The sequence below is a fragment of the Ambystoma mexicanum genome, chromosome 1p, assembly GCF_040938575.1.
Source record: "Ambystoma mexicanum isolate Mex_15411 chromosome 1p, UKY_AmexF1_1, whole genome shotgun sequence".
NCBI lineage: Eukaryota > Metazoa > Chordata > Amphibia > Caudata > Ambystomatidae > Ambystoma > Ambystoma mexicanum.
The window spans coordinates 966,677,185-966,702,345 of NC_090921.1; the positions used below are offsets into that span (position 1 = coordinate 966,677,185).

Consider the following 25,161-nt stretch of genomic DNA (forward strand, 5'->3'; position numbering starts at 1 on the left):
TACCAGTTATTGTTTGCGGCATCAATGAGATTCTTGTATTTTGAAAGAATATTAAAAGTATCCTATCCTAACCTCATTTCATTGTCCTGCTGAGCTTGTGCCCTAACCTTTTTAACTTGTTATCTTTCATGCCATTTACATTGAGTGCTTGTACACCTTATGGTCACAGCCCCTTACCATAGGAGATGTCCATGGCTAACATGCAGTAACAGTTTCGAATACCTAGATAATCTACTCATCCCTTCCTTTTTCTGTGGCTAAAACACTGATGATCATTAAAGTATTTAATATTCACACCTATTATAACTGTTCTTAGAAGTGGGAGTGAACAGATATATTCTGTGTGTCAAGGGGGAAGGCATCTCACAAGCAGGCATACATATTCAAGATGGTCTCCACGAACTTACTAGACCACTGCAGAATAATGCAGCTTATTCTAGGAATAATACACTGTTTTGAACATTGTTTTTTGTTTCTTCACTGCATAGGGCATTACATTCTGACATTCCTGTATTACTTTATCTCATACAATACAGTGTAGTTGCGACATCGCTACTGACCTTTAACGAGAAGAGGGCATCACTACTCAACTGTAATGACTTATACTGTTTGAGTAGTGACACAAACTGCCTATAGCTAAAGCCAACACAGTCTAAGGAAGCTCCATGAAAAGAACACCAGCTGCCCCCTTATTGAAGTCTTGATGCAGGGGCTTGAAATCCTGAACACTTAGTGCCCAGAAGTCGGACCTAATGTTGAGCGTAAAGGAGTGCGTATTCCTGCCCCGTCCTTTTTTCAGCCATGGCGGCATGGGTGGGAAAAACATTTCTTTAAAAAAGGAAGAAAGGGCCGCATCAGCATTCCCACTGTAGCACATGGCCACGGTAATATGGCTGTACTGATGGATGCCATGATGAGAGGGCGGGGCATGCAGTGGTGTCTAGCAGGCGGTATGCTGTTGGGGGAGGCGCAAACAGCCCTGGACTCAGCAGTAGAGAAAGTAGGCAGATGCGCAGAGTAGGTGACAACTGCTCAGAGGTTGGTAAATTTAACAGCCTGGCACCATCAGTGAAGAAGCGTTCCAAGCAAACATGAGCTAATAGTGCATGCTATTTCTGGGAAATCCTCCTTTCTGATTGGCTGGGCCGATCTGAACTTTCGCTCCAGGGTGCTAATACGTTTACAGAGTGGCGAGCTTTTCAGATCATTTTATTCTGAAGAAATGTTCTCTGGCATTAGCAGATGCATTTAATAGTTGCATGTCCATTTTGTGCACGGCACTATTTTAGACAAGTAGGTGCGAAATCTTATTTCCAAAGCCAGATTTAAAAAGATGTGTTTTGAACTGCTGAGTTTGATTGTTTCAGATACATTACACGTTGATCATGTGTGTGTTTATTCCTACAGTACAAAATCGAATTGCATGCTATTCACCCACAACTAGAAAATATCTTGCATCATAGGGAGCAAGAAATCATAAATTAGCCATTTGATTTTGTATATGTAATATAAAGAAAGGCAGGAATACAGTGTTAGCCAACAAAACAGTGCAATACATTATTGCATGCGGAATTAAAAAAGGATATTGCAAGTCACCTTGGGCTTCTGTGACCTTATGATTGCACTCCGTATCATGACTTTTTATGATCACAGAAATCTTGGTGACTTGCAATATTCCTATGATGTACCAGCCCTAGTGTTATTATTATTATTATTGATGGACAGTTGAGTGAGTAGATGGGTATGATGATGGATGAGTCGGTAGGTAGGTGGGTAGATCAATGCTTGGGGGGAGTGGATGAATGAGTGGGCGGTTGGATGAATGGGTAATGGGTTAGTGTTGCAGTTTGTTGGTGACTCCAATGGGAGTTTATGGTCGAACAGATGGATACATGGATTAATGTACAGTTTGCATGTAGATTCGAAATAATTACAATAGCCACGTTCTTAGCTCCTCGCTCACTTGTATCTTTGCTTCCCTCACTGCGTCCCTCGCTCTATGGGCCTCATTACGAGTTCGGAGGCAGCCATGCCCTTAACAAGGGTCCGGGGTCCCTGAATGGGGAAATACCGGGCCATTCTGACTTTGGAGGGCCCGGTATTTCCCCATTCAGGGAACCCGGACCATCCCCATTCCCATTCGAGCCCCCATAGGGCCCGTTTTTAGGCGGGCCCGTTTTTAGCATGCTGGCCCCCACCTGGGACCCACAAAGGACGTCTGGTCTGACCAGACGTCCAGAGCGGGTTCCGCGAGGGAACCTCGTAATGAGGCGGTATGGGGTTAACGGCGCGGGCACCTTTACCGGCGCCGTTAACCCCTTACCGCCTCACTTGTAATGAGGCCCTATGATTACTAAAGTGCACCATTAAATAATATCAAGCAGGGTTAAAAATAATTATCATCAGCAAACCCCAATAAACATACACACACACTCTCTCTTTTTTTTTCTCTCTGTCCTTCTCTCTTCTCAGTTAAAAATCCAAGTTCTGACTGTTTTTTACGGATCATCATTTGGTAAACTACGCCAACAAGCAGTATCTTTGATTAAAAAAGATTCAAAATAACTCCTTATCTTTGTCTAATTAAGGTATTCGCTTGTTTTCTTGGACTCAACGCTGTTTTGAATTACACTTGGCTAACAAGGTGCATTCAAACTGGAGAGACAGACACGAAGAAAGCGAGAGAGAAGCACACACAGAGATAGAGACTGATAAGCAGAGCCAGAGACACAGAGACAGAAACAGAGGCAGACAAACATCATGATGGAAAAAGTTAGAGGGAGGAGTGAGCAAAGGAGAAAGGGATTGAGAGAGGAGAGAGCTGTAGAGAGTATGTGTCTGTCATGTGTGCCTGTGTTTGTGTGAAACATGTGCACTCAAAGAAATGTTGCTTACAATATAAAATGATGCAGTCTTGTGTTTGTTCCTCTACAAGAGTTAGGGGCTGTGCTAGCCCCAAAATATTGAGGGGGGCTGGATGACAGTTGTGAAAGCTTGGTGAGAGTGGGGCCATTAACCCTTTGGGCTGTCTTCCCTTCCTCCTTGCTCTGAGCTCAAGAGACCGAATTGTTATTTCGCCTTCCTTTGGCCCATTACATGCATCTTTCACCCCAATTCGGAGATTACTTCGTTTTCACAGTGGAATGTTAATCCACTGAAACTGTATTGCTAGCATTTTTCAATGACTGGAACAGCATAGATCCCAGAATACAATTTACATATGAACACTCGAGAGAAATCATACATTTCTTGGACGTTGAAATAAGGATTACAGACCATGAGTACCAAACTACCATATTCAGAAAAAGTACTGACCGCAACAACCTTTTGCAAAGACACAGTTTCCATCAACCACGTTTAATTAAAAACCTCCCTTATAGTCAAATGCTAAGGGTGAAAAGGATAGTCAGTGACCCGTCTGATTATGAAAAAGCTGTAAAAGACATGGGAGACAAATTTCCGGAAAGAGGCTACTCTGAGACTGAAATTGAGGCAGCTACTTTACGTACAGCTACACAAGACAGAAAAGAATTATTGAAACCTCAAATGAAAAAGAAATACACACCCCCACTGGTTTTTGTATCTAAATATTCACGACAAAGCAGCCAGATTAAAACTATAATTAAAAAGCATTGGAACACGATAACCTGCGACCAAAGAATAGAGCATCTATTTAAAGAACTCCCAACTTTTGCGTATCAACGTAGTCAAAATCTAAAGGACAAATTAGTGAACACCAAACCACCTTGCAAGAGGAAATTCACTAACCGCATTGGAACATTCCCGTGCCTCAATTGCAGTAATTGTAATTATGTCATGAAATGATCTACCATCAACCATCCCCATTCTGGAGAAAAAATTAAGCTAAAGGATTATGCGACGTGCGGCACCCAAAATATTATTTACGGGATCAAATGCCCATGTGGATTTTTCTATGTTGGACAAACACAACGTACCGCCAAAATTTGGTGGAATGAACATCGTTCATGCATCAGAAATCGGACAGTTACATCAGCGGTAGCAAGACACTGGTGTGAGAAGCATCATAGTTTGGCACAGATCAGATTTGTGATCCTTGAAGTGGTTCACAAACATAACAAACATGAAAACTTACAAAAGAGACTTGATCAACGTGAAACATTTTGGATTGATCGTTTGGGCACCCTGGCACCGAAGGGTATCAATGAAGAAATAAATTACATGTGTTACTTATAACTACTTTTCCACAGTAATAAGGGTATTACTTGCATAATGCCGACATGGGCATCTTTGATTCTCAGTGTTTTTTTACAGGCCTTTTGAATATAAATAATGACTGTGATTAATCAATGTATCATTTGGAAACAGAGACATTTACCTTGTCAACACTTGTGACACGCCCTCATTGGGCACTCAAGCACAATTCCAAGGAATACTGTTTTGGTTTCAATCTCCGGGGTCCGGGTTAAAGTGTGCTGTAATTGTTTTTTTCTGTTTTCTTCTGTTTTTTCAATCAAGACGACTATTGCACTTTATTTGTTCAGCAACGTCTATTTCAGACGTTCGTGTATCTTCATGTGTTTCTTATTTTACTCTGTCACTTTTGCTGATCAGATTGAACTTGGGACTATTATTGCAGTTGATTTGTTCTGCGACGTCTAGTATAGATGCTCGTGTATTTCCATATCCTGTTCGGCATGTATAGTGCTCCTCGAACATTGTGGATTTGAGAATCATATCGCTGCACACAAGTGTGCCTGCTTAAATAAAATGTTCTTTATAGTTATATCCGCTCGCACTTTACCTTGTTTAGATATTAGTGTTTTCACACTACCATGGTGATAGTCCCGCCACCCGTGATGTCATGGGGGTGGGACCCAAGGCGTACGTGCCTCGACACGATGCCGTTTGGTCACCATGGGAACATTTAAATACAGAGGCTTGACATTCGCGCGCGTGCTCGTGCGAATGCAGCTTCCATTGGCACAGCGTTTTTTGTCGGGTAAGGCTGACTTCGTTCTCTCCGTACTTACGGCTGTTAACAATGGTGCATTTGACTGATTAGCTTTCCTGTGGGTTTTACAGGAGCCCGCACTGCAAACCGTTGCTTCTCACTTATGGTGGAGAAACATTAGACACTTAAAGTATGAAAACATTTGGCTCACTTTTTAGTTTTTAGTTGTTAATTAGTTGGAATTTATGGATGCTTAGTCATTTACAATGTGCTTGTTTCTTTCTTTTTTCTCCTTTATTCACATTATCTTCATTTTGGGACACTTGGACCTGGTATGTGTTTGAATTTTTTCAATTGAAACTATGTGATTACTTGATGGTTCACGATTATTTATTGAAATGTTGATAGACCATTGAGTGAATGTACCGCCCTGATGAAGGTTTCATTAACCAAAATACATTGGCATCTGTACATACTATCTGAGCCAATTTTGGCACAGCCTCATTGAATATGATATAAACATATTCCAAAAAAAAAAGGAACTACGTTAAGGGATGTGAATAAACATTTCCTTGAAGGACAATTCCTTTTTATGGTGATAATTTATTGCAAATATTTCAATAAATGGTTACGAAGCGGATTACCTAAATGTGCTGCCCTCTTTAGGGTTAACTGAGAGCACCAGTTTTTGATTGAGTATATTAACTCTATCTTTTTGCTCATGGTATCAAGAGAGACACAGACTCAAGAGTAACAGTAAAACCTTTATTCAAAGTATTTGGGGTTGGTGTAATGCATACCTTCACCTATCTCTAACTTGGGATTTCACTTAACTTATGCTTCTAAGGATAGTCAATGTCTGCAAATCCCAACACAAAAACGGCCTGTGTCCAACATATGCTTGCCCTCACTCTGAAAACAAATGTAGTGCAGGATTGCTCTAAAAGAAAAATGGTCTTCTTGTCAGAATGGCATTGCCAGTATGTAATATAGTTCAACTAACACAGGCCCTTGGAATCTCCCGGACAAAGTTCTTGAAATGTCAAAACAACTTAGTTCACAAAATCTTCTTAGGTTCGCTCGGGTTCCTTTCCCCAAGCTATTTAAAGTACACACGTTCCTGTAGGCTTCTCAGTTCAACAAAAACAGGTTCACAGACTCCTCAGGCCTCTCAGGGTTCAAAGTAAAAGTTCTTTGTCTCTTTAGGCCTCTCAAGGTTCCCTTCCCCAAGCGTAGGCCTTTCCTGTTACAACAGTTCCACTCACAGTTTCCTTTGAGCCTCTCAGGGTTCCCTTCCCCAAGCCAAGGCCCCTCTTGTCTCAAAAGCTTCACATCAAGGTTCACTAAACACAGAAGTTTTTAAAACGCAGAAGTGCAACTTGTTAGGATCCAGTTCCTTCTTTTTGGTGTAGAACAGCGTTTCAATCACTTTGGGGATTTTGCTCCCACTTCACCCTCAGTATAGCTCCCCCTTTTCCCACTGTCTCTCAAGTGGTGCTGTTTACATCCTCCTTTTAACACCGGGGCAATATCAGGGCTTTACTCAACCCCATGCACGACCGCTCTGATACCCAGCCCTTCTCCTCATATTCTTTATCTTGCTTTACATGAGACTTAGCTTTTCCCCTTTTCATTGGCACCTTCTGCCTTTATGTGCCACTTGCACTTTTCTTTTCTTGCCTCGTGCTTTCTTCCTGTGCTGTCTGCACACTGTTACTTTCTTTCTTTACTCGTGCACGCTTTTCTGTTATCCCTTTTCATTTCATGTGCCGCTTGCACGTTTAAAACTTTCCCTCTGACTTTCTTTTCAGATCACTCGCACCCACTTTTTTCTTCCTTTTCTTTACAACTTGAAACACGTTCTCTGTCTGTCCTTCCGTGCCGCTCGGGCACCTCTGTTTCTTTCTCTTGCTGTTGTGCTGCTTGCACACTCTTTGCTTTAATTAACGCTATCGCTCCAGCCTCACACACGCATACCAGGTTTCTCACTGTCATAGAAACTCACCGGTTAGCGCAGCACCGGTGGAAAAACTCATTGGCTTCAGTGTCGAGGTCATGGTCTCACCACCTGCCCCTCAGACTTCCCTTGGTTCTGGATACCTCCCAGGGTAAGAAGCACTTGCTTAGCCCCAAACAGCAGGGTTCAGCATGCCTGGACCCAGCTCCCTGGAGACATGGCTCCCTCACCATGCTGCAAACCTTCTCACACACTGGGTCAGCGTCCAGGCATCCCTTTCTCCACCAGATACCTCAAGGTCTTCCTTCTGCTGCAGCTCCCACCGCTCCTTCAGCATCCGCAGCTTGCTCTGCTTTTCTTTCAAAAATCTGCCTTGGAACAGAGAAGGGATGTCCTGCTGCACTCAGCCATGTAGCCTCCCTTTTGCTCTCCCAACTGCTTCTCCTGTACTACTGAATGCCCCACCTTTTATACACCTGAGGCCTGTTAAGGGGCTTCAGGTGTTAGTTGTTGGCCTCCCTTGCTTGAATTTCATTGGGCCAATTAATAGGACATGCCTGGCCCTTAGGACCCCTTTTTTCCTAGTCAATCCGGAAGTGGTGTTTAATGGAGTGCAGGTGTGTAGGATTACTGTCAAGTGCCTGACCTCACCTGACTCTATTAACGGAACAGCAGTGTTGTTCTATGGGTAATCCTTATAACTCCTGGTTGTCTCTTCCTCACCTCAGTACATGTTGGAAATGGGGAGTGGGAGATGATTGAAAATATCCCATAAAGGATGTGGGAGAGTGGGCTTTTGTCGGTGATGTTTTTCATCTGCCTTTATTTGGGTTTATAGTATATTCTCTGGGTTTTGAGGAAGGAGAGACGAGGTTAGTGTCAAGGGTTGTGAAAGGGTTTGGTCTCCCTAGATGTTTTATCTTCCCTTTTCTAGAGGGAACGTCAAAGGGTAATATGGGACTTGGGTGACAGTATCCCATAGACAGAGAGGGAAGGTAGGTTGGATTGTGGCATGGAACTGGGGAATACCATGCCTGGCCTTCGGACACTCTCCACACAGTCCCCAAGGACCCCCTGCCCAGGTGATCCTTCCTCGCTTGTCCGCCCCCATGGTTGGGATCAAAGAGCGATGTCCCTTCCCTGGCCACCTGAACAACAGATCCCTGGGGACTACTTGTGGGAACGCCCTCAGATTCCTCACACTGCATCTTAGGTGCTTTGCCAAGAATCTGTTGGTTATCTATAACCTTATTTGAGCTATCTACGAGGAGCCAGGAATGAGACTGCGACACAAGGGAGTCAGTGGTCAAAGAGACTTTTATTAAAATAAAAGGGGGTGGCGAAATGCCTCTCTTTCCCTGCTCTAAGAGGCGTTTCTCTACCTAAAACCAAAACTAAGGGTCTGTCAATTTCAGAATGTCCAAAGCAAAACCATCCCATGTCCAAAGTTCTATTCTGGCCCTCACATTCTAACCAAACTAAATCTAAAGTGAAAAGGGCTTTGGCCTTGAGTGGTTTATAAATGTTCAAAAAGGAAAATGCGGAACTCCAGCACAAATGGTCCAGAAGGATAGAGTTCTGTGTTGCAGAGGGTGGTTCCCTTCCCCTGGATTCCTCTTCCCTTTGTTGTATATTCTAAGTTATCAGTTCCCTGAGTTTTTCTCAACAAGACAACTTGAATACAAAACAACTTGGCTCTCTATATGTGTCTTTTTAGGATACCTGGTGGCCTCTTCTGTGAGGTTATGTCTTTAGATTATGTATTTCTTATACAATGCAAAAACAAACAGGTGATGGCTGGAAGGTTTGGAATGAATCTTAACCTCTGGCATTGCTCTGGGCAACCCTCCAGACCATCGTTCTTCACCTGCCAAGCCATTACAGAAGGGGGAAAGACCAGACGTGGGTCCCGTGCCTGCTGGGCCTAGAGACTTAAGCTACTCCTCACTGATGAGGCCCAACAAGGCCGAAACATGTTTGGGGATGCTTGTGGTCTCGTGCAGAAGGGGGGTTACCTAGCAGTTCGGGCTGGACTGCCCCTTTTGGGGTGGGACCAAGCCTGATTTGCATATGACCATATTCCCCTTGCTGTAAATAAATAATATTCGCCTCTGTATCTTTAATAGAATCTAAACCCCCACTCACTATAGTGAGGGGGCTTAGCCATTCACGTAGAAAAGGTGCAGGGACGAGCCTCTGCGTTATTATATTCATGAAAACAATGGTAGAAATTGTCCTGCTGGGACTGGCATGATCCGGATTGCCTTCTCATATCAAAATGTCATGTCATGTTATTGCGATGTCATTCCCTTTGATGTAATCAGTATGCCAATTACTATTTTTGAAACTTGAACACTCCTACCACTTTTTGGTCAGAGAAAGTAGTCCGTATTAATCATGTTTGTGCTGACCCCAGACTTCCCTTTATTTACTCAGTTTGGCGTAAACACACATACGGCTGCCATTGGGGAGAGCAAGTCCTGCCAGCAGACACTTAGCGAGAAGATGGCGTTGGATAAAGTGGCATTCAGTCTTCCCGTTCAATGCTTCAGCAGCTCTGGGAACGTGAAGGCCGGAAGGCCAAAGTGTTTCTCAGCTGTGCCAGTCTGCTTGGAGTTCCAGAGGCTCCTTAAACAGAAAAACTCAGACAGCATCGTCCCTGGGGTAAGAGAAGACATTTTTCTATTATATTTCTGTCTGTTGACGTACTTGGGAAAACACTGCAACATGTCTGACATTTTATGGGATTCTCTCTTTAAATAGTGCTGTCACCTATTCAAGAGTTCAGTGATTAATTGCACGGCTGGGAAAAAAATGTATTTAAACTACAAATAGTTTTTCTTGTTAAACATTTACAGCATCACACAGTGTTGACTTCACGTCAGGGACACATTTCCCATAAGCACATTGGACATTGAAAAACGACTTACACATTGAACATTGCTAATTTTGAGCACTCACAAAATACAAACGATTCACAGAGATGATCAGGTACTCACTTTGTATAGCATAGTTTATTTTCAATCCAAAAATGCTAGCACATGCAACGCATCGCTTAGTCGAAGATTACGCAATCTTTCAGGTGTTATACTAAAACTTACAGGGCACTCACGTTGTTATAATGGAAGGTCAAAACGAGAATTGGGCCTTCTGCGGTAATGTGCAGTACAAAGAGGAAACCACTTTGATCATGTTCTCACACCAGAAATCGGGTATCAACAGGTTTTTTCTCAGCTGGGGTATCCGAGGTATGCAACTTTAATCTGTGACTGACCTGTCCTCGAGCAACATGCATACACAAATCAAACACTCACTACATCGCCTGGCATTTATCACAGACTCCTGCCTGGTCACCTTAACCCTAAAGTAATCTGAACACCGGCATCTAGCAACAACTCTAACGCACAACACACACAAAGCGCAAATACTGAAGTATTGTGGCCTGTCTCATACAGCCGATCTAGAAGTAACATCTGCTACAACTCCACCTTTATACTTGCACCAAGAGGCCGTCCAATGGCAGGAGCCACACCTTAGCAAAACCCTCTTATATAACATCATATACATGAATCGAAGCACAACCGCAGGGTAAAATCCAGAATGGGATAAAGGATCCAACAATTGTCTTTTTTTGCTATGCTTTAATGCTGCCAGAGACATTTAGCTGCTTCTAGGAGCTTTCCCACAATTCTTTATGGGACTGAGAAGGGTGGAAGCTTTGGCTGTGCAACGTAACTGAGTGATAGTTTAAGAACAAGGAGTAACTTAATAATCCTATGAATCACAAGAGTAAAAGTTTAATCAAACCTTTTTTCAAAATGGCATTACAGCTAAAAATGCCTTCAATTGGAGACGGATGGATGGATATCGTATCGCCTCTGAATCGGCATAGATTTCAAATAGTTTGAAACGCACTTGGTAAAAATGCAAATAGAGACTACATGGCAGGGATTTAGCATTTACGTCATGCTTTTGCTTGACTCTTGCATGTTATTCCTTGTAATAACAGTATATGCACCTTACCGATATTTGTATCACAAATAATGTACATATGTATTTAATTTAAGTAGTAATTTTGGATTGCATCCTATTCTGCATTGTACCGCTCTCTGTCCTCATCGTCCCCTTACACGTACCCTAATCACGGCGTGGGAAATAATCACCCCAGGAGAAATCTCCCATCTTCATAAACCTTGGCGTGTTCTTCGTGGCTTCATACCATAATGACATAAACATATTTGACTGTATCAACCAAAAACCACTACATGTGACGACCCGTTAGCGTTGCCATTTTAATTAACCCCCGTCCTAGCAGATTTGCTGGCAAGTGCTTGGGAGAGATGTCCATTACATGTTATAAGTGTTGAGCTCAGGTATTGGAAGATTTCTGTTTTGAGAATATGACTATACACTCACCATTACATGTTCCATTTTCAGATCGTGTAGTCTGCATTGCATTTATATTTCACCTTATGCTCAGTATATATCCTATATTTTGATTTTCTTCGCTAAACAGTCTAACCCTATTTGCTGAGTAGACTTGTTTTGACTATCCATCTGTAGTCTCGGGAGGATAGTTCAGCAGCAACGTGCTCGCCTTGGAAGCAAGATGACACGGAGCAACACACGTTTGATCCCCGGGTCTGCACTTAGAAACCTCTGGGTATTAAGCGCACTATAAATAACATATCATATCATATCCATGCCTGCTGCGCATAGTTTATTGTTCGAAAGGTCACAGCAGTCAGTCTTAATCTTCCATTATACATTTTGTGCCAGTGTGAACACATTAATTTGTATTTTTCTCATATTTCGAGACTACCATAATAGCTCTGTGTATCAAGTGTGTACTCACTAAAGCGTCTGTCTGTGTGGGAGATTTTGTAAATTATCACACAAAGGTTGTTAGATGGCAATGACATCACTCTTTTGTTATAGTTTCTACCTCATGATGTCCCTGGTTATGCCCATTTCACTATCAATATAGTTTAAGGTACTTTTTAGTTTGCGTTAAACAATATGGCAGAAAATAAAGGAGCCATTAATCTATTTTCCTACCACCTTAGAAAATGTGGTCTATGTCTATTAATCATCTTGTAGTTAATGTACTCGAGCCCAGCTTACAGGTTTGGGGCTTGATGTCTTTTTATATGAGGCAAACGCTGTGACATTAAATCAGTAAAAAGAATCATTGAATAAAACAAAAGTGACTCGGAGGGAGTAACAAGAGTCAGGGGGTTCCCCAATGAAAAAGAAAATTGGGTTATAGTGAAAATTCCACATCTCACCTGCGCAAAAAAAGTAAGCAAAAACAAAATTAAGTGCAATGTTTTGCACTTCAATATGTGTATTGCACATTGCAGTTATCGCGTAGAACCAGAAACTCCAAAAGCAGGTACGTTGTTCAGGTACTTGAGCCCACGCAAGTGACCCTCCAGGCTTATGAATAACACTGATTTTCTTTGATGTCTCGACAACAAAACATCCACTGCACGTTGTCATGTACGGGAATTCATTCTAATGGATGCAGTCTCCAGGGATTCAACTATTCCTTTTACACGGGGCTCCCATAACTGTGGAATGAGAGGGTGCGGGGTCAAGCAGCTGATGGATTTTGCACCGGCAGAGGATCAATGCTGACCTGTCTACTCACGCGCTGCACAAAGTATCTGTACTGGTCCTATGTTGAACCCCTGAATTGCTGTACTTTGCTGCTGCCCTAAGGTGTTCATGTTGCATTTGTTTAACTACATCATGAGAACTGATCAATATATATGGTCAGAGGAAAATATGAGCATGTGCGAAAGATACAATAATATTCTGTTTGATGGAACACTTTGCTTTCTTCTTTTCATGAGTCTACGGTTTTCAGCTTAGATTCAGCTCTTTTGTGTGTGGGCAGAACTTATGAAATAGTAAAAAAGGTTCACGCTCCATAAGGAACTCCCCTCAGCCAATCAGCAGGGCCAGATTATCCATTAGGCCAAGTAGGCACCGGCCTATGGGCCCCACTCCTTCTAGGGTCCCCGCAACAACGGATCAAAATTAAAGCAGTGCAGACAATTCAGAACATATTAGGAGATAATTTGCGAGGGGGGGCGACATTTGGCTGCCTAGGGGCCCCCACAGGGTTTAATCCAGCACTGCCAATCAGAATGTTTACTTCACCACGAAAACTCCAAAACATGTTTGCTATTACCACTGTGTCCTAATAGCCTTATAGCCCTCAGGAGGGGTAATTATTGCATGGGATAATGACCCTTCCCCAATTTATGGCCCTCGACTTCTCCTCGGGCATAGCTTAGTGGCTGTTCATTATCCTGCAGCAATGACCTCTCCCTCGGTCTATACGGCTACATTATTTTTGGCAATGACATGCTAAGGTAATGCATTTGACTTTTTATTCCTTTATCGTAAGACACTGTCACTTCAATACCCTTATTGAATCAATATGGGGTGCATTCAAAGGCCCCAAACTGAAGTCCCTTTCACATAAAATGTAGGATTTTACTTTCTTTTTTATTTTTTTCTGGAACGCTTCATGAATTTGCGTGTCATCCTTGCGCAGGGACCGTGCTAATCTTCTCTGTATCGTTCCAATTTTAGTATATGTGCTGCCGAAGCGAGCACAATGCAGGATTTTTCAACACTGTGACAAAAACGGCTTTGCAGCTTAAATGTGAAAATGTACCACTGCTAACAGAAAAATGTCACAGAAAAGACATGGTGCATGTTTTACAAAAAGTTATGTATTTATTTATTTGTTCACTTGTATTGCGCTCAAAGCCCAAAGGCAAATATAGACGCAGTTACATACTTAAAAAGGTGGTTAAATCTTGGTTATGAGGCTTCATAGTTACAAAGGTACAAATAACAAAGGACATATTACAGAGAAGAGCATATTATTATGGAACAGTTATATACAATTTCGGTGCAGGATAGTAGCAGGGTCAGTTAGTAATAAGCTACTCTGTTCTAAAAAGTAGTGTTTTTAAGTTTTTTCTAAAGGACCAGAAAGAAGTGTAATTTCTGAGGTGAGTCGGGAGGGCATTCCACAATTTGGGACCTATGAAAGGGAAACTGGAACCACCTGCTTTCAGTCTATTAAATTTAGGTGTGATGAGAAGATTGGTGTATTGTGATCTGGTTGGCCTGTTGGATTGAACTTTGCAGATGAGGTTGCTGAGGAAGGGGGGTGCTTTGTTGGAGATGCATTTGTGAGTAAGTGTCAGTATTTCTAAGTTAATTCTGTCCTGGATGGGGAGCCAGTGGATTTTTCTCCTAATGGTGGAGATGTTGTCATGTTTCAGGATGTTTAAGGCAGCTTGGATGGCGTTATTCTGAATGACCTGGAGTTTTCTGATATTTTGTGTGCTCATACCTGCAAATAGTGAGTTGCAGTAGTCTATCCTGGATAATATTAAAGCTCTGGCAAGTGTGATAGAGTTGTCAGCGGAAAGGAATGGTCTGCTAGCTCTTATCAGTTTAGTGGCGTAAGCAGCTGATGAGACAAGCACATTAACCTGCCTGTTTAAGGTCAGCGAAAAGTCGATATACACTCCCAGAGTTTTGATTTCTTTGGCGACTGTGATGGTGTTGCCATCGATGTTGAAGGATTTATAGGTCTGAGGGAGGTTACAGAGTTTGGTTTTATCGCCGATGATAGTTAACTCGCTCTTTTCATCATTGAGACATAATTCATTGCAGGCCATCCATGCTTGGATAGCTAGATAGATCTTATTAAGGTTCTTTGAGTCAGTGTCATTGCATCCATTAATAGATATTAATATTTGCATATCGTCCGTGTAATTTGTATAGGTGATACCCATGTTGTCTAAGTTATCGAACAGAAGCTTAGTGAAGGCGTTATAAAGTGTCGGTGATACGCAAGAGCCTTGCGTTACACCGCTACACTGCACGTTACGGGAACAGGAGGGGCAGCCGATTTGTCTGAGAAAACCCTCATGGTCCAGTTAGTAAGGAATGATTTGATCAATTTGATTGAGCTGGTTGAAAATTGGGAAGCGTTCTCTAGGTGTTGGCAAAGAATATCGTGGTTGACTAAATCGAAAGCTGCAGAGAGATCTAGGAGAAGGAGGATGCACAATTCTCCTTTATCCTTGTATTGGTCCATTTGAGTTTTCATGTCCAGTAAGGCAGTCTCGGTGCCATGACCAGGCCTAAAGCCTGATTGTCTTAGGCCCAAAAGTTTATTATCTTCTAGATGTTTTTGGATTTGTAGATAGGCTGCGTGATCGATTATTTTAAGTAGGACGGTACGGTGGTGATGGGACGGAAGTTAGTGCGAAAACTAGGATCTATGGTAGGTTTCTTGAGTAAAGGTAGAACCCAATGTATATTATGTTTCACATGCAAAAATACCAGAAGACATTTGAAAGGAAGAGCCACGTTGTTTTCATGAAAAAGTGTCTCTAAGCCAGAGGCAAACCCTTTTGCTGGCTGTGGGACACTACAAAGAAATCCCCCACTACGGGTCTGTATTTAACATCCCCCAGCTAATTCCAAACTGCAATAAAGTGTCCTGCTAAAGTTGTGGAAAACCCAGTGTTCCCCAGACTTGCTGGCCCTGAAGGCAATTACTGCAGGGCACGTTCCCCTTGGCTGGAGCATGACTAAAAAGTGTGAAGCCTGGGGGCTACAACTTCAAACAGGCAGCCAACTTCAAAGAGCAAGCTGCAAACACAAAGAGAATAATACAATTCTGGTTACAGGCTGACCCAGTGAGACCATATGGCCTGAAGGCAGGAGAATTGCCATTTGTCCCACCTGAAGATTTACTACTAGTTTTAAAGCACTATTATCATTTAGGCCTTTTTGCCAGCAACCATAAAGAAGACTTTCTTCATTTATGTACTATTTTATAGATAATTTCCAGGCGATTTTGGAGATATAAAATTCATGCAGTTGAGAGTTGGGGAACTGTAATGACCAGTTAAACTAGGTTTCGGGTTGATCTGAAAATATTCCAAATGTGAGAATTGGTGAACGGGTGGAGGATACAATTAGGAATATGGGTAATAAATTACATATTCATAACTGTTATGCTTTTTACGGAAATGGCAGAAAATTGCCACTTGGCAGTGCAAAATTGTGCGGGCCTGGCTGTTGTCTTATTTAATTGCCCATGATTAACTGAGAAGGAAAATATATATTTTATGGCAGTTATTAGTAAAATTATGAAGTTTTGCCACATAACTAGTTTTTGCCAAAAGATTGACATGAGAACAAATGGGACATGTAAATTCAGCTGCCAAATGTCTGCTCCAGATTCTTAAACCAATCCATAGAGAGGGGCTGGAGTGGGCAGGAGAGGGATGGGTAACTGTCCAATCCTATTTGTCTGACCTCTTGCAGGGTACTCCTCCAAGATTGTAAAATTGGTGGTGTCATCGCTGCTATATAAGGGGCACTGTACTAGGAGGAAGGGACAGAGCTCCTGAAATGTACCCTCAAATGTACCATCAAAAGAGTGCTGCAACTTACCATCTGACAGCTGCAAGGGAACACCAGAGGAGATTGCTGAGAGCGCATCTGGGTGGAGTTATTGCTTGGAAGGCCTACAGCTGACTGGGTCCAATGGTGGGGAGCAGGAAGCCATCCTTAAGAGTGGAGTGACCAGACCCCTGCCCTATCTTTCCAGAGGGCCCTGAGAGGTTGCTGACTGTCCTGACATTTAAACAGAGGTTTTCATTGTAAGTAGACTTGAGTCCTTTGTAACCAAAAGGTGGGGGAATCTGTTGGCTTAAAATCCTTTCCCTTTAGAGTGAGGGGCGGAGGTGGCAAACTGTGTAGATCCTTAGCCTATTTAACTCAAAAGATTAATTTAATTAATTCCCTTTTGGTGGAACACTACAGTGTGATTTCTGTAAAAAATCTAAATTAACAAAGTTCACTTCCCAGTGTACGCTGAAAAACTATAGCCTATAATTTAATTGGTTAATCCTTTTTGTTCAGTTTACCCCAACTTCTTGCACACTAACATTGCACAGCACTACATTTATAATTGTTTGGGATATTGATCAGTTTAATTATTTCTTGAAGTGAAATATGTAGAAATTAAAGAATTGTGATGTGTGTTTTTCTTAACTAATTTATATAATTGATTTGTGTAACAAGAAGTTAAGGGTGAGCCACAAAGAAGGTGGCGTGTTTAGTTGTGCGATTTCGATTACTTTTAATTTAAATAAATACAAATATATTTCCTGTACAACGGCCTGGTTCTTGGCTCATTGGTAGCTCATGGGCAGGGGTGCAAGGGGCATGATATGTGTCTGAAGTAGGGCTGAATAAAAGAATCTGTTAAACAGTTTGTTGCGTAACACCTTGAGTGGGGAGGGAAGGAAATCCACGTGTTGAGGGTGGTTTCTCAATAAACCATTACACCACATATGGAAGAAGGATTACTTTCAATGAAAACACTTTGTACTCCCTTTCACATGCAGTGTTTAAAAGAAATTAAAATCTCCAGATGATGCACTGAAGTATCTAGTGGGAAATTGGACACAAGATCTGTAATTTCTGTAGTTGCTATTCAGAGGTCAGACAACCCATTGGCTCAGTGCTCCATATGCCTTCGAGATGAAGTGCAAAGTGGCAGACTCCTTGGGCATCCTATCACAGTTCGATAAGGAGAGGAGGAGCAGGACGGCTCCTTTATTACAACATCTACTGGAAGAATAATAAAAGGACGCATTTAACAACTTGAAGGAGGGTGCACCAGCCCCGAACCACTAGGTAAAAATTGCCATCCAAGTAGCTGAGTGCATGTATCTCTTACCTGAAGTGGAAACTGTGTCTGTGCCCCCTCCTGTAAAGAAAAAGACGCATTGGAAGGCCCACTTAGCCTATTCTGTTCGGCAGAGCATTCCCATTCCTAGTTGGCGACTGGCATGGTTCGAGGTGACCTTCCAATATTGCAGACTTCTGGGTCGGGGTCACTAGATGCGCGACGCCTGATCTGATTTCTTTATAAGCGGGGCTGCATCTGGATTCCTTGCATCTCACCACTCTGGCTAGTGTACCTGATTCTGTTTGTGTGTTCTGTTTTTCCTACCTTCCCCTTCTGCTTGTCCTCCTCGCTCCTTGCCTTGTCTGCTCTTTTGTTTCTCCTTGCTGTGACTTCGTTGCCTCCTGGATGCTTTGTGTACTACTGGTAATCAGCAACGCTCCTGAGGGTTTATCTGTCTACAGACCACCTTCTCATTCCTGCATGAGATCTACTATGAATGGATCTTCCATTGAGTCATGTTTACATCTGCACAGAGGTTTTTTCTTCCTTTTGTTTATTTTTTCCTATATATCTTGGCTTCACCTCCCGGGGTCCCTTTTCAGAAGGTGTTGCTATCTACTGGAACAGTGGCTTCAGGAGAGGGGAGACCACCCAGGTAAGACATGCACCTGTTAGGTTAAGACACCAAAGTCTCCTGGTCTATCAAACATCCTCTATGGGACCAAGTGCAACAACTTCTTGGGGTGGTCCAAACCGTTACTGAAGAAGTACAATCCCTGCGACAATAAAAGACTTCCTCAAGAAAAGTTGTGGCAGTGAGAGATAATTATTTGTTGGATCCTCCCATTCCTGGGCTATCAAGTCTGAAGTTTGATGGACGCCCGACACAGCTAAATTAATTTTCTAAGTGCTTGTACTTTTCAATTTACATTTAAAGCACATCAATTCGCCACAGATTGTGCCAAGTTGGGCTACATGATAGACATAGCCTCGGCTACTTCTTTTGTTACAGCCACTAGCCCTTTGTTAGATCAATATGATGCATTTGTCACTGCCCTGAAAGGACTGTTTGATCAACCTGAATTAACGTATTCTGCCCAGGATGCCTGGCTTGGCCTGCAACAAGGCAATATGGATATATGCATGTATGTGACAAACTTTAAACAATTGGCAGATGAAAAAAGGTGGCCAGAGCAAACCCGGTTTGTGCTATTCCGCAGAGGTCTGCAGGAAGAATTAAGTATGAACTCACTAGGGTGCCCCGACCAGCCTCATTTGCAGACCATGTGATCATAGGTTTGCAGTTGGCGTTTGGACACAAGGAAGAAAAATGTGCCCTGGAAACAATTTGTCTATGCCTGTCTGGCCTTTCTTCTACCTCTTCAATTAATGATCTTGAACCTATGCAACTTGGTGTGGTACAGGGTCCACTGTCTGCTGGAGAAAGGTCACGGTGCAGAGTGCTAGGATTATGTATGTAATGTGGAAATAAGGGTCACCTAGTTAGTTACTGCCCGCTCGCTCCTAAGAGGAAGGCGGGAAACTAGACCTCCCGAACCTAGTGGGGGCAGAGGAATGGGAGAACAGATGTTATCCCCTGTGCTTAAATCAAACTTCCTCGAACAGTCTGGACGTTTTGCAGATAGAACTTTTTGTGATCAGTGTCACGCTTACTGACAACAGTAAACTGTTAGTTTCTACACACGCTTTAGTGGATTCAGGAGCAGCAGGCCTGTCAATGGATGGGATGTAGGCTTTAGAACATGATATCCATCACAAACCGCAAAAAGTGCCACAAGTTTTCCTTCGTATGTAAGTTGATAATCACACCAAAAGCAATCTGATCAAGGCCGACCTGTAATTTTGAGGTTATCCTGGCTACATCAACATAACCCATACATTAATTGGTCCTTCTGCACAATATTAATATTCTGGAGTTCAGAATTTTGTGTCCAGCATTGTCTCCCAGAGTATGGTCGTGATACTCTACAATCTTTGCAGGAACATCCTTTGGAGGCGTTACTTATCATAGCCATTGCATATTTGCCAGAGAAGTATGATGAGTATTCAGATGTGTTCCTGGTTGTGGAAGTTAAGGCTCTTGCACCACATAGAGCTCTTGATTGGACTTGTACGAATTCGAGCTTGTACGAAACACTGTGGTGCCTTTTGGTAGCATGTTCATTTTATCTGAAACAGAAAAGGGTGCCCTCTGGGAATATCTGCAAGCCTATTTAATTATTAGAGTTTCAAAGGGATGTGGAGTCTTGGGTGTCGGGACACTTGGTCCTCTGCGCACCTCCTGTTGGTGGTAGTGGTTAGGCCTGCCGCCTAGCACGTGGTTTGTCTGGGGGACCAACTCCTAGGTTCCTGGTTGAATTGATGCTTGGTGGGGTGACAAACCTTTGTTAGTTATGGGCGCTGGCTGGGTTTGCTAGCCCAATTAGAGACATTTGTGTAGTCTAGGAAGAGTCCAGACCTTTGGTCATGTATTTAGGTGATTTTGCGTGTTTATTGTTAACAAAACAACAGATTGATACGCATTTTGGTGCCAACAAGAAATATATATATGTACCCACTGTCACACACCACACGATTTCCTTCACCTAATCACAGCCTTGATAAAGACTTCGGTTGAAACACGGGTTGGCTCCCCCTTTCACCAACTTTGAGCTACTTGTCTCACCAGAATATATATATTTCTTGTTGGCACCAAAATGCGTATCAATCTGTTGTTTTGTTAACAATAAACGCACAAAATCACCTAAATACATGACCAAAGGACTGGACTCTTACTAGACTACACAAATGTCTCTAATTGGGCTAGCAAACCCAACCAGCGCCCACAACTAACAAAGGTTTGTCACCCCACCAAGCATCTATTTAATTATTAATTATTTTACATCCCCAAAAAAACACCATGGAATTAAGACCGGGGGCTGAACAATTTGACCTTCAAAGATAAGCATCCCGTCCCTTTGAAATCGTGCAGGCAGTCAGAGGAGCAGTTATCATCACTAAATTAGATCAGTTGGGGCGTATTATTTGATTAGGATTAAAACTGGAGATGATTGGAAATCTGCATTCAGAACTCCTTTCAGACATTTCGAGTACCGGGTGATGCCTTTTGGACTTATAAATACCTCTGCAATATTCCAAAGTTAATTGCGCATGGCTTTTCGGATTTACTCAGCCACTCTTTAATCGCTTACCTCGATGACATCTTGCTATTTTCTTCATCTATCCAGAGTCATACTGGACACTTTAAAGAAGTCTTGTGATGGTTACCTTTTCATCAATTGCATGCTAAACCTGAGAAATGCAAATTTGATCAGCCGTCAATTGACAAACTGAGTTGTGGTTTAAAAAAAGTTTTGATATGGATCCTAAAAAAATAACTGCAATTCTAGATTTTTCAATTCCTTGTTCCATCAAGGAGATTCAGAGTTTTTTAGGGTTGGCCCATTTCTGTAGGAAATTAATTCATCAGTTTGCTAAAATAGCAGCTCCTATTTCCAATCTGCCACGTGGAAAAAAGGGCTTTTCCTGCACTACCCACGCTGACCAGGCCTTTACTTTACTACAAAGAATGTTCGCCTCAGCGCCGATTCGGCACCATCCAGACTCAAGTCAAGCGTACATTTTGGAAACTGATGCTTTTAATCTTGCCATTGGGGCCATTGTGAAAAAAGGTGATGATGGGATTGAATATCCTGTGGCCTGTCTGTCCCATAAATTGGCCTCTATTGAAGTTAACTATTCTGTTTTGGAGAGCAAGCTATTGGCTTTAAATTGTGCCCTTCAGGAGTGGCAATCATCGAAAACCTACATGTCTTGCAACAGACAGAGTGTAGGAACAGTCGTCAGACGTGCTGGGCCCATTTATTTTTAACCTACATTCCCGGGACTTTAAACAGGGTCGCTTATGCTCTTTCCCATTGTTTTCCCGAGGCAGATCTTCAATCTCTCTGTGAAAAATGTTACCAGCTAAATGGTTTCTTGGATCTGTAGTACCTTTTTAAACTCATGTTTAGCAAGCCACAGCTACCGCAACGCTTCAGTGTGAATTTCATGACCATCCTCCCTTAGAGATGTAAGAAGATCAAGATTGCCTTTTCACCAAGACAGAATGTATGTACCAAACTTTCCACTTCAACGTATGGATCTTAGGATGTGTCATGACAACAGTCTGACTGGTCACATGGGAGTGATTGCCCCCAAAAGGAAGCCTGCTTGCTTTATTTGGTGGCCTTCAATGTCTTTGGATGTGGTTCATTATGTGTCTTCATGTCCCGTCTGTGTTCCATCTAAACCTTCTATGCTTGCCCCTGCTGGCAAGGTGTTACCACTGCACTTTACTGGAGATCCTTGGAAAGTAATTTCTACGAATTTCATCATTGTGCTTCCCCCTTCTAAGTGATGTACTGTTATCATGGTAACTACGGACCATTTTACCTACATGACTCATGTTCCACCTTTATGGGGCTTGCTCATTGCACAGGAAATGGCTATAGTGTTTCTTACTAATATATTTTGCCTTCATGGACCTTCCACTAAAATTATTTCTGACCGAGGCACTCATTTTATTTCATGGTTTTGGACGGGAAGCTTGAGATCAGAAGGGCTATGTCTTCAGGTTTTCATCCTCAATCAAATGGGCAAACTGATTGGTTGAACCATTCCCTTAAATTGTACCTTCAGTGCTTTTCTTCTGTGGCCCAAGATAATTAGTGTGATGTCTTGGCTACTGCTGAATTCACACATGATAACACAGTGCATTTTGCAACTGTATATCGTCCTTTTTCTCCATCATTGGATCGTTCATAGATTCACATGCTTATTGTATTTCTTTGTAAGGCGCCAAAAGCCTGCAGGCATCGGGGCGCCGTGACATTCACACAAAAGAACAATCATCAAAGACAGGACAATGGGGAAGCAGGAAAAATGGAGGAAGTCACTCAAAGAGGTGCGTTTTCAGGGTTTTTCTGAAAACTGTCAAGACTGTCTCAGATCTCAGTGTAGAGGGAAGGGAGTTCCAGAAGATTGCTGCTCTGACTGGGAAGGATCTTCCCCGTCCATTGGTGCGCTTATACTCAGGGTAGATAATCTGCATTTTATTAGAGGAACAAAGGGTTCTGGTTGCGCAGTACTGTGGAATTGATGTTTTTAAGTAGCTAGGCGCGTGACCAAAGATAGGGTGCTTGTCCAAAGATACACTTGTGCACCAAGAATCCCGTCTTGAACAAGATCCTTTCCTTGAAAGGAAGCCAATGAAGACTGTGTTGATGCTTTGAGATGTGTGCACGCTTAGAGACTTTTTTGATGATGCGTACTGCATCATTTTGTAGGACTTCACATTTCCTTTATGCTACAGCTTGACATTCCAATCAATAGGGCATTACAATAGTCTAGCCTGGAGATAATAGTAGCTCGAGCTATCGTAGCACTCTTCTCTTCAGACATGTAGGCGGAAATATTTTCTCAGGAGATGGAGATGGTAATTACAGCTTTGACTCAGCAGGTTAACATGTGCCTCGGAGTTCAAGCTGGCATCCCCACAGTTTATACCTTGGTTTGAACCGGTATGATTTTATCACCAATTGTAAAACTCTGAAAAGGATGGGCTCAGTTTCGCCACAGGGGCTGTCTGGATGCAAAAATGAGAATCTCTGTTTTATTGCTATTTAGACAAAGCCAATTGGATGACATCCAGTCGAATATTCCCAGTCGTGATACTGGGAATCCTTGGTAATTTTAAAATTACGTATTTACATAACATTTACCATAGGAACAGCCCATACAGGTATTCCCATAGGCCTGTGAAGCCACTCACTTGTGTATGCCTTCCACCTCACTTTGGCCCTTTTAGACCCTAACCAATAAGTTGGCACGGCTTAAGCTCCACCCCAGTCAGCCGTCTTCAGATTTTTCACTGTAGTCTTCTGACAGGGCAATCCTCACAAGCTCTCTGAGCTCCTGTGTGATCCAAATACTGTTTTTTGAACTTGTGTGGTAAACTCTTTACTACTTGGGTTTAGCTTTACACTTTGAAGTTTTCCAGGGCTCAGGAACCCTTTTCTGCACCTCAAAATTGTCAAGTTTGCTGTGCCCTCAAGTCACCTCATGGCAGATACGGGCATGCAGACTTCAAAAGAGAAGACTTCCCTCTTCAGTGTGAGGGGTCAGTTATGCAAGGCAGACAACTGCTTGTAGTTTTCTCAGTGTTTGACATTTTATTTCAAAGGAAAAATGCAAATAAAACATAATCAAGCCTACTCTACCAGGGAATTCCCTACCTAGTCTAGGATCTATGAGAAAGTCTGCTAGCATATGCAAAACGGGCCCTCCCTCTAAACAACAAAACAATCCAAAAAGGCATAAACAACATAAATAAAAGATTACCAAACAACCCGTGTCTTCTATGACGTCTAACTGGCCTGGGTAGATCCTTTTTTTTTTTTTTTTTAAACTCTTTATTTCTCATTTTCAACAATAGTCAACAAACAACAGCATCATCATCATAAGCCATTGAAAAGCAAAAGATACAATAGAGGGAATCCGTATAACAGAATTTCACACCATAACCCCTCAACCTACTACAGAAAACTTTAAATCAAATTCAAAACCAAACCAGATGCATCAAACAAAAAACAACAGACAAACAAGCCCACACAAGACAACCACATAAACACAAACCCCCCTATATACATAGTACTTAGAAATAAACCATTTCACTCCACACCACAACTCAACCTAGTATCATCCATAAAAGTCATTAAAACACTCCCACATTTCATCATAAATTTCTGCCTTGTTTTGTTTGCTAAACATTGTTTTTTCAAACCTCGATAACGCTCTAACATCCAAAATCCACTCTTCTACTGTCGGCTTTTTTCGTGTCTTCCAGACCCTCAACACTTGCTTAAATGCCACCAACAAAACTTTACGCACCCCATTCAATATCACCCAACTCACATCACGCCCACCACCATACGACAAGAATATAACTGCCAAGGGATTACGTGGGTAAACAATGTCCCAGACCCGATCAATCCTGTCAATAACCCCCCTCCAAAAGCTTACCACCCTTTCACAATGCCACAATAAATGCAACAGAGTACCCCGTTCTTTCCCACAACCCCAACACAAATTATCATCAACTAAACCCAATTTACACATACGTACTGGAGTCCAATACAATCTGCCCAATATCGTTGATGTATATAGCGTAATTGCAAATCCACCTTGGCAGTCTTCGGCACTCTCCAAATCCTATACCATTCTCTCAATGTGATCTCCCTGCCCAACTCCTCCATCCACGATAGCCTCAACTTTTCCCACGAGTCCAACCATTGTCCATCCGGTTGCATAAATTGCATAAATGTCGACACTTTCTGCAAACCTATTCCCAATATATCAAAATTCTCCGGCTTTTTCAAGAATGGAGCACCCAACATGTCTCTCCGTTCCAAGAGCAAAGTTACCAGAATATCATACCTCCTCAACTCCCTGCTCCTCAAA

General features: G+C 42.4%; 1 protein-coding gene and 1 non-coding gene across 2 annotated transcripts in view; one reads left to right on the forward strand and one right to left on the reverse strand.

The window, feature by feature from the left end:
- The window catches only part of LOC138582452 (uncharacterized), a 1,938,885-nt gene that overhangs the window by 64,174 nt on the left and 1,849,550 nt on the right, over positions 1-25,161 (forward strand). The window contains exon 2 of the mRNA XM_069653763.1: positions 9,327-9,554. Within this exon, the coding sequence (XP_069509864.1) occupies positions 9,396-9,554 (159 nt within the window). The 5' untranslated portion in view covers positions 9,327-9,395. The remainder of the gene's footprint in view (positions 1-9,326; positions 9,555-25,161) is intronic.
- On the reverse strand, positions 13,414-13,520 carry LOC138461480 (U6 spliceosomal RNA). The gene has a single exon (XR_011264100.1). It is a non-coding gene; the product is annotated as a U6 spliceosomal RNA (small nuclear RNA).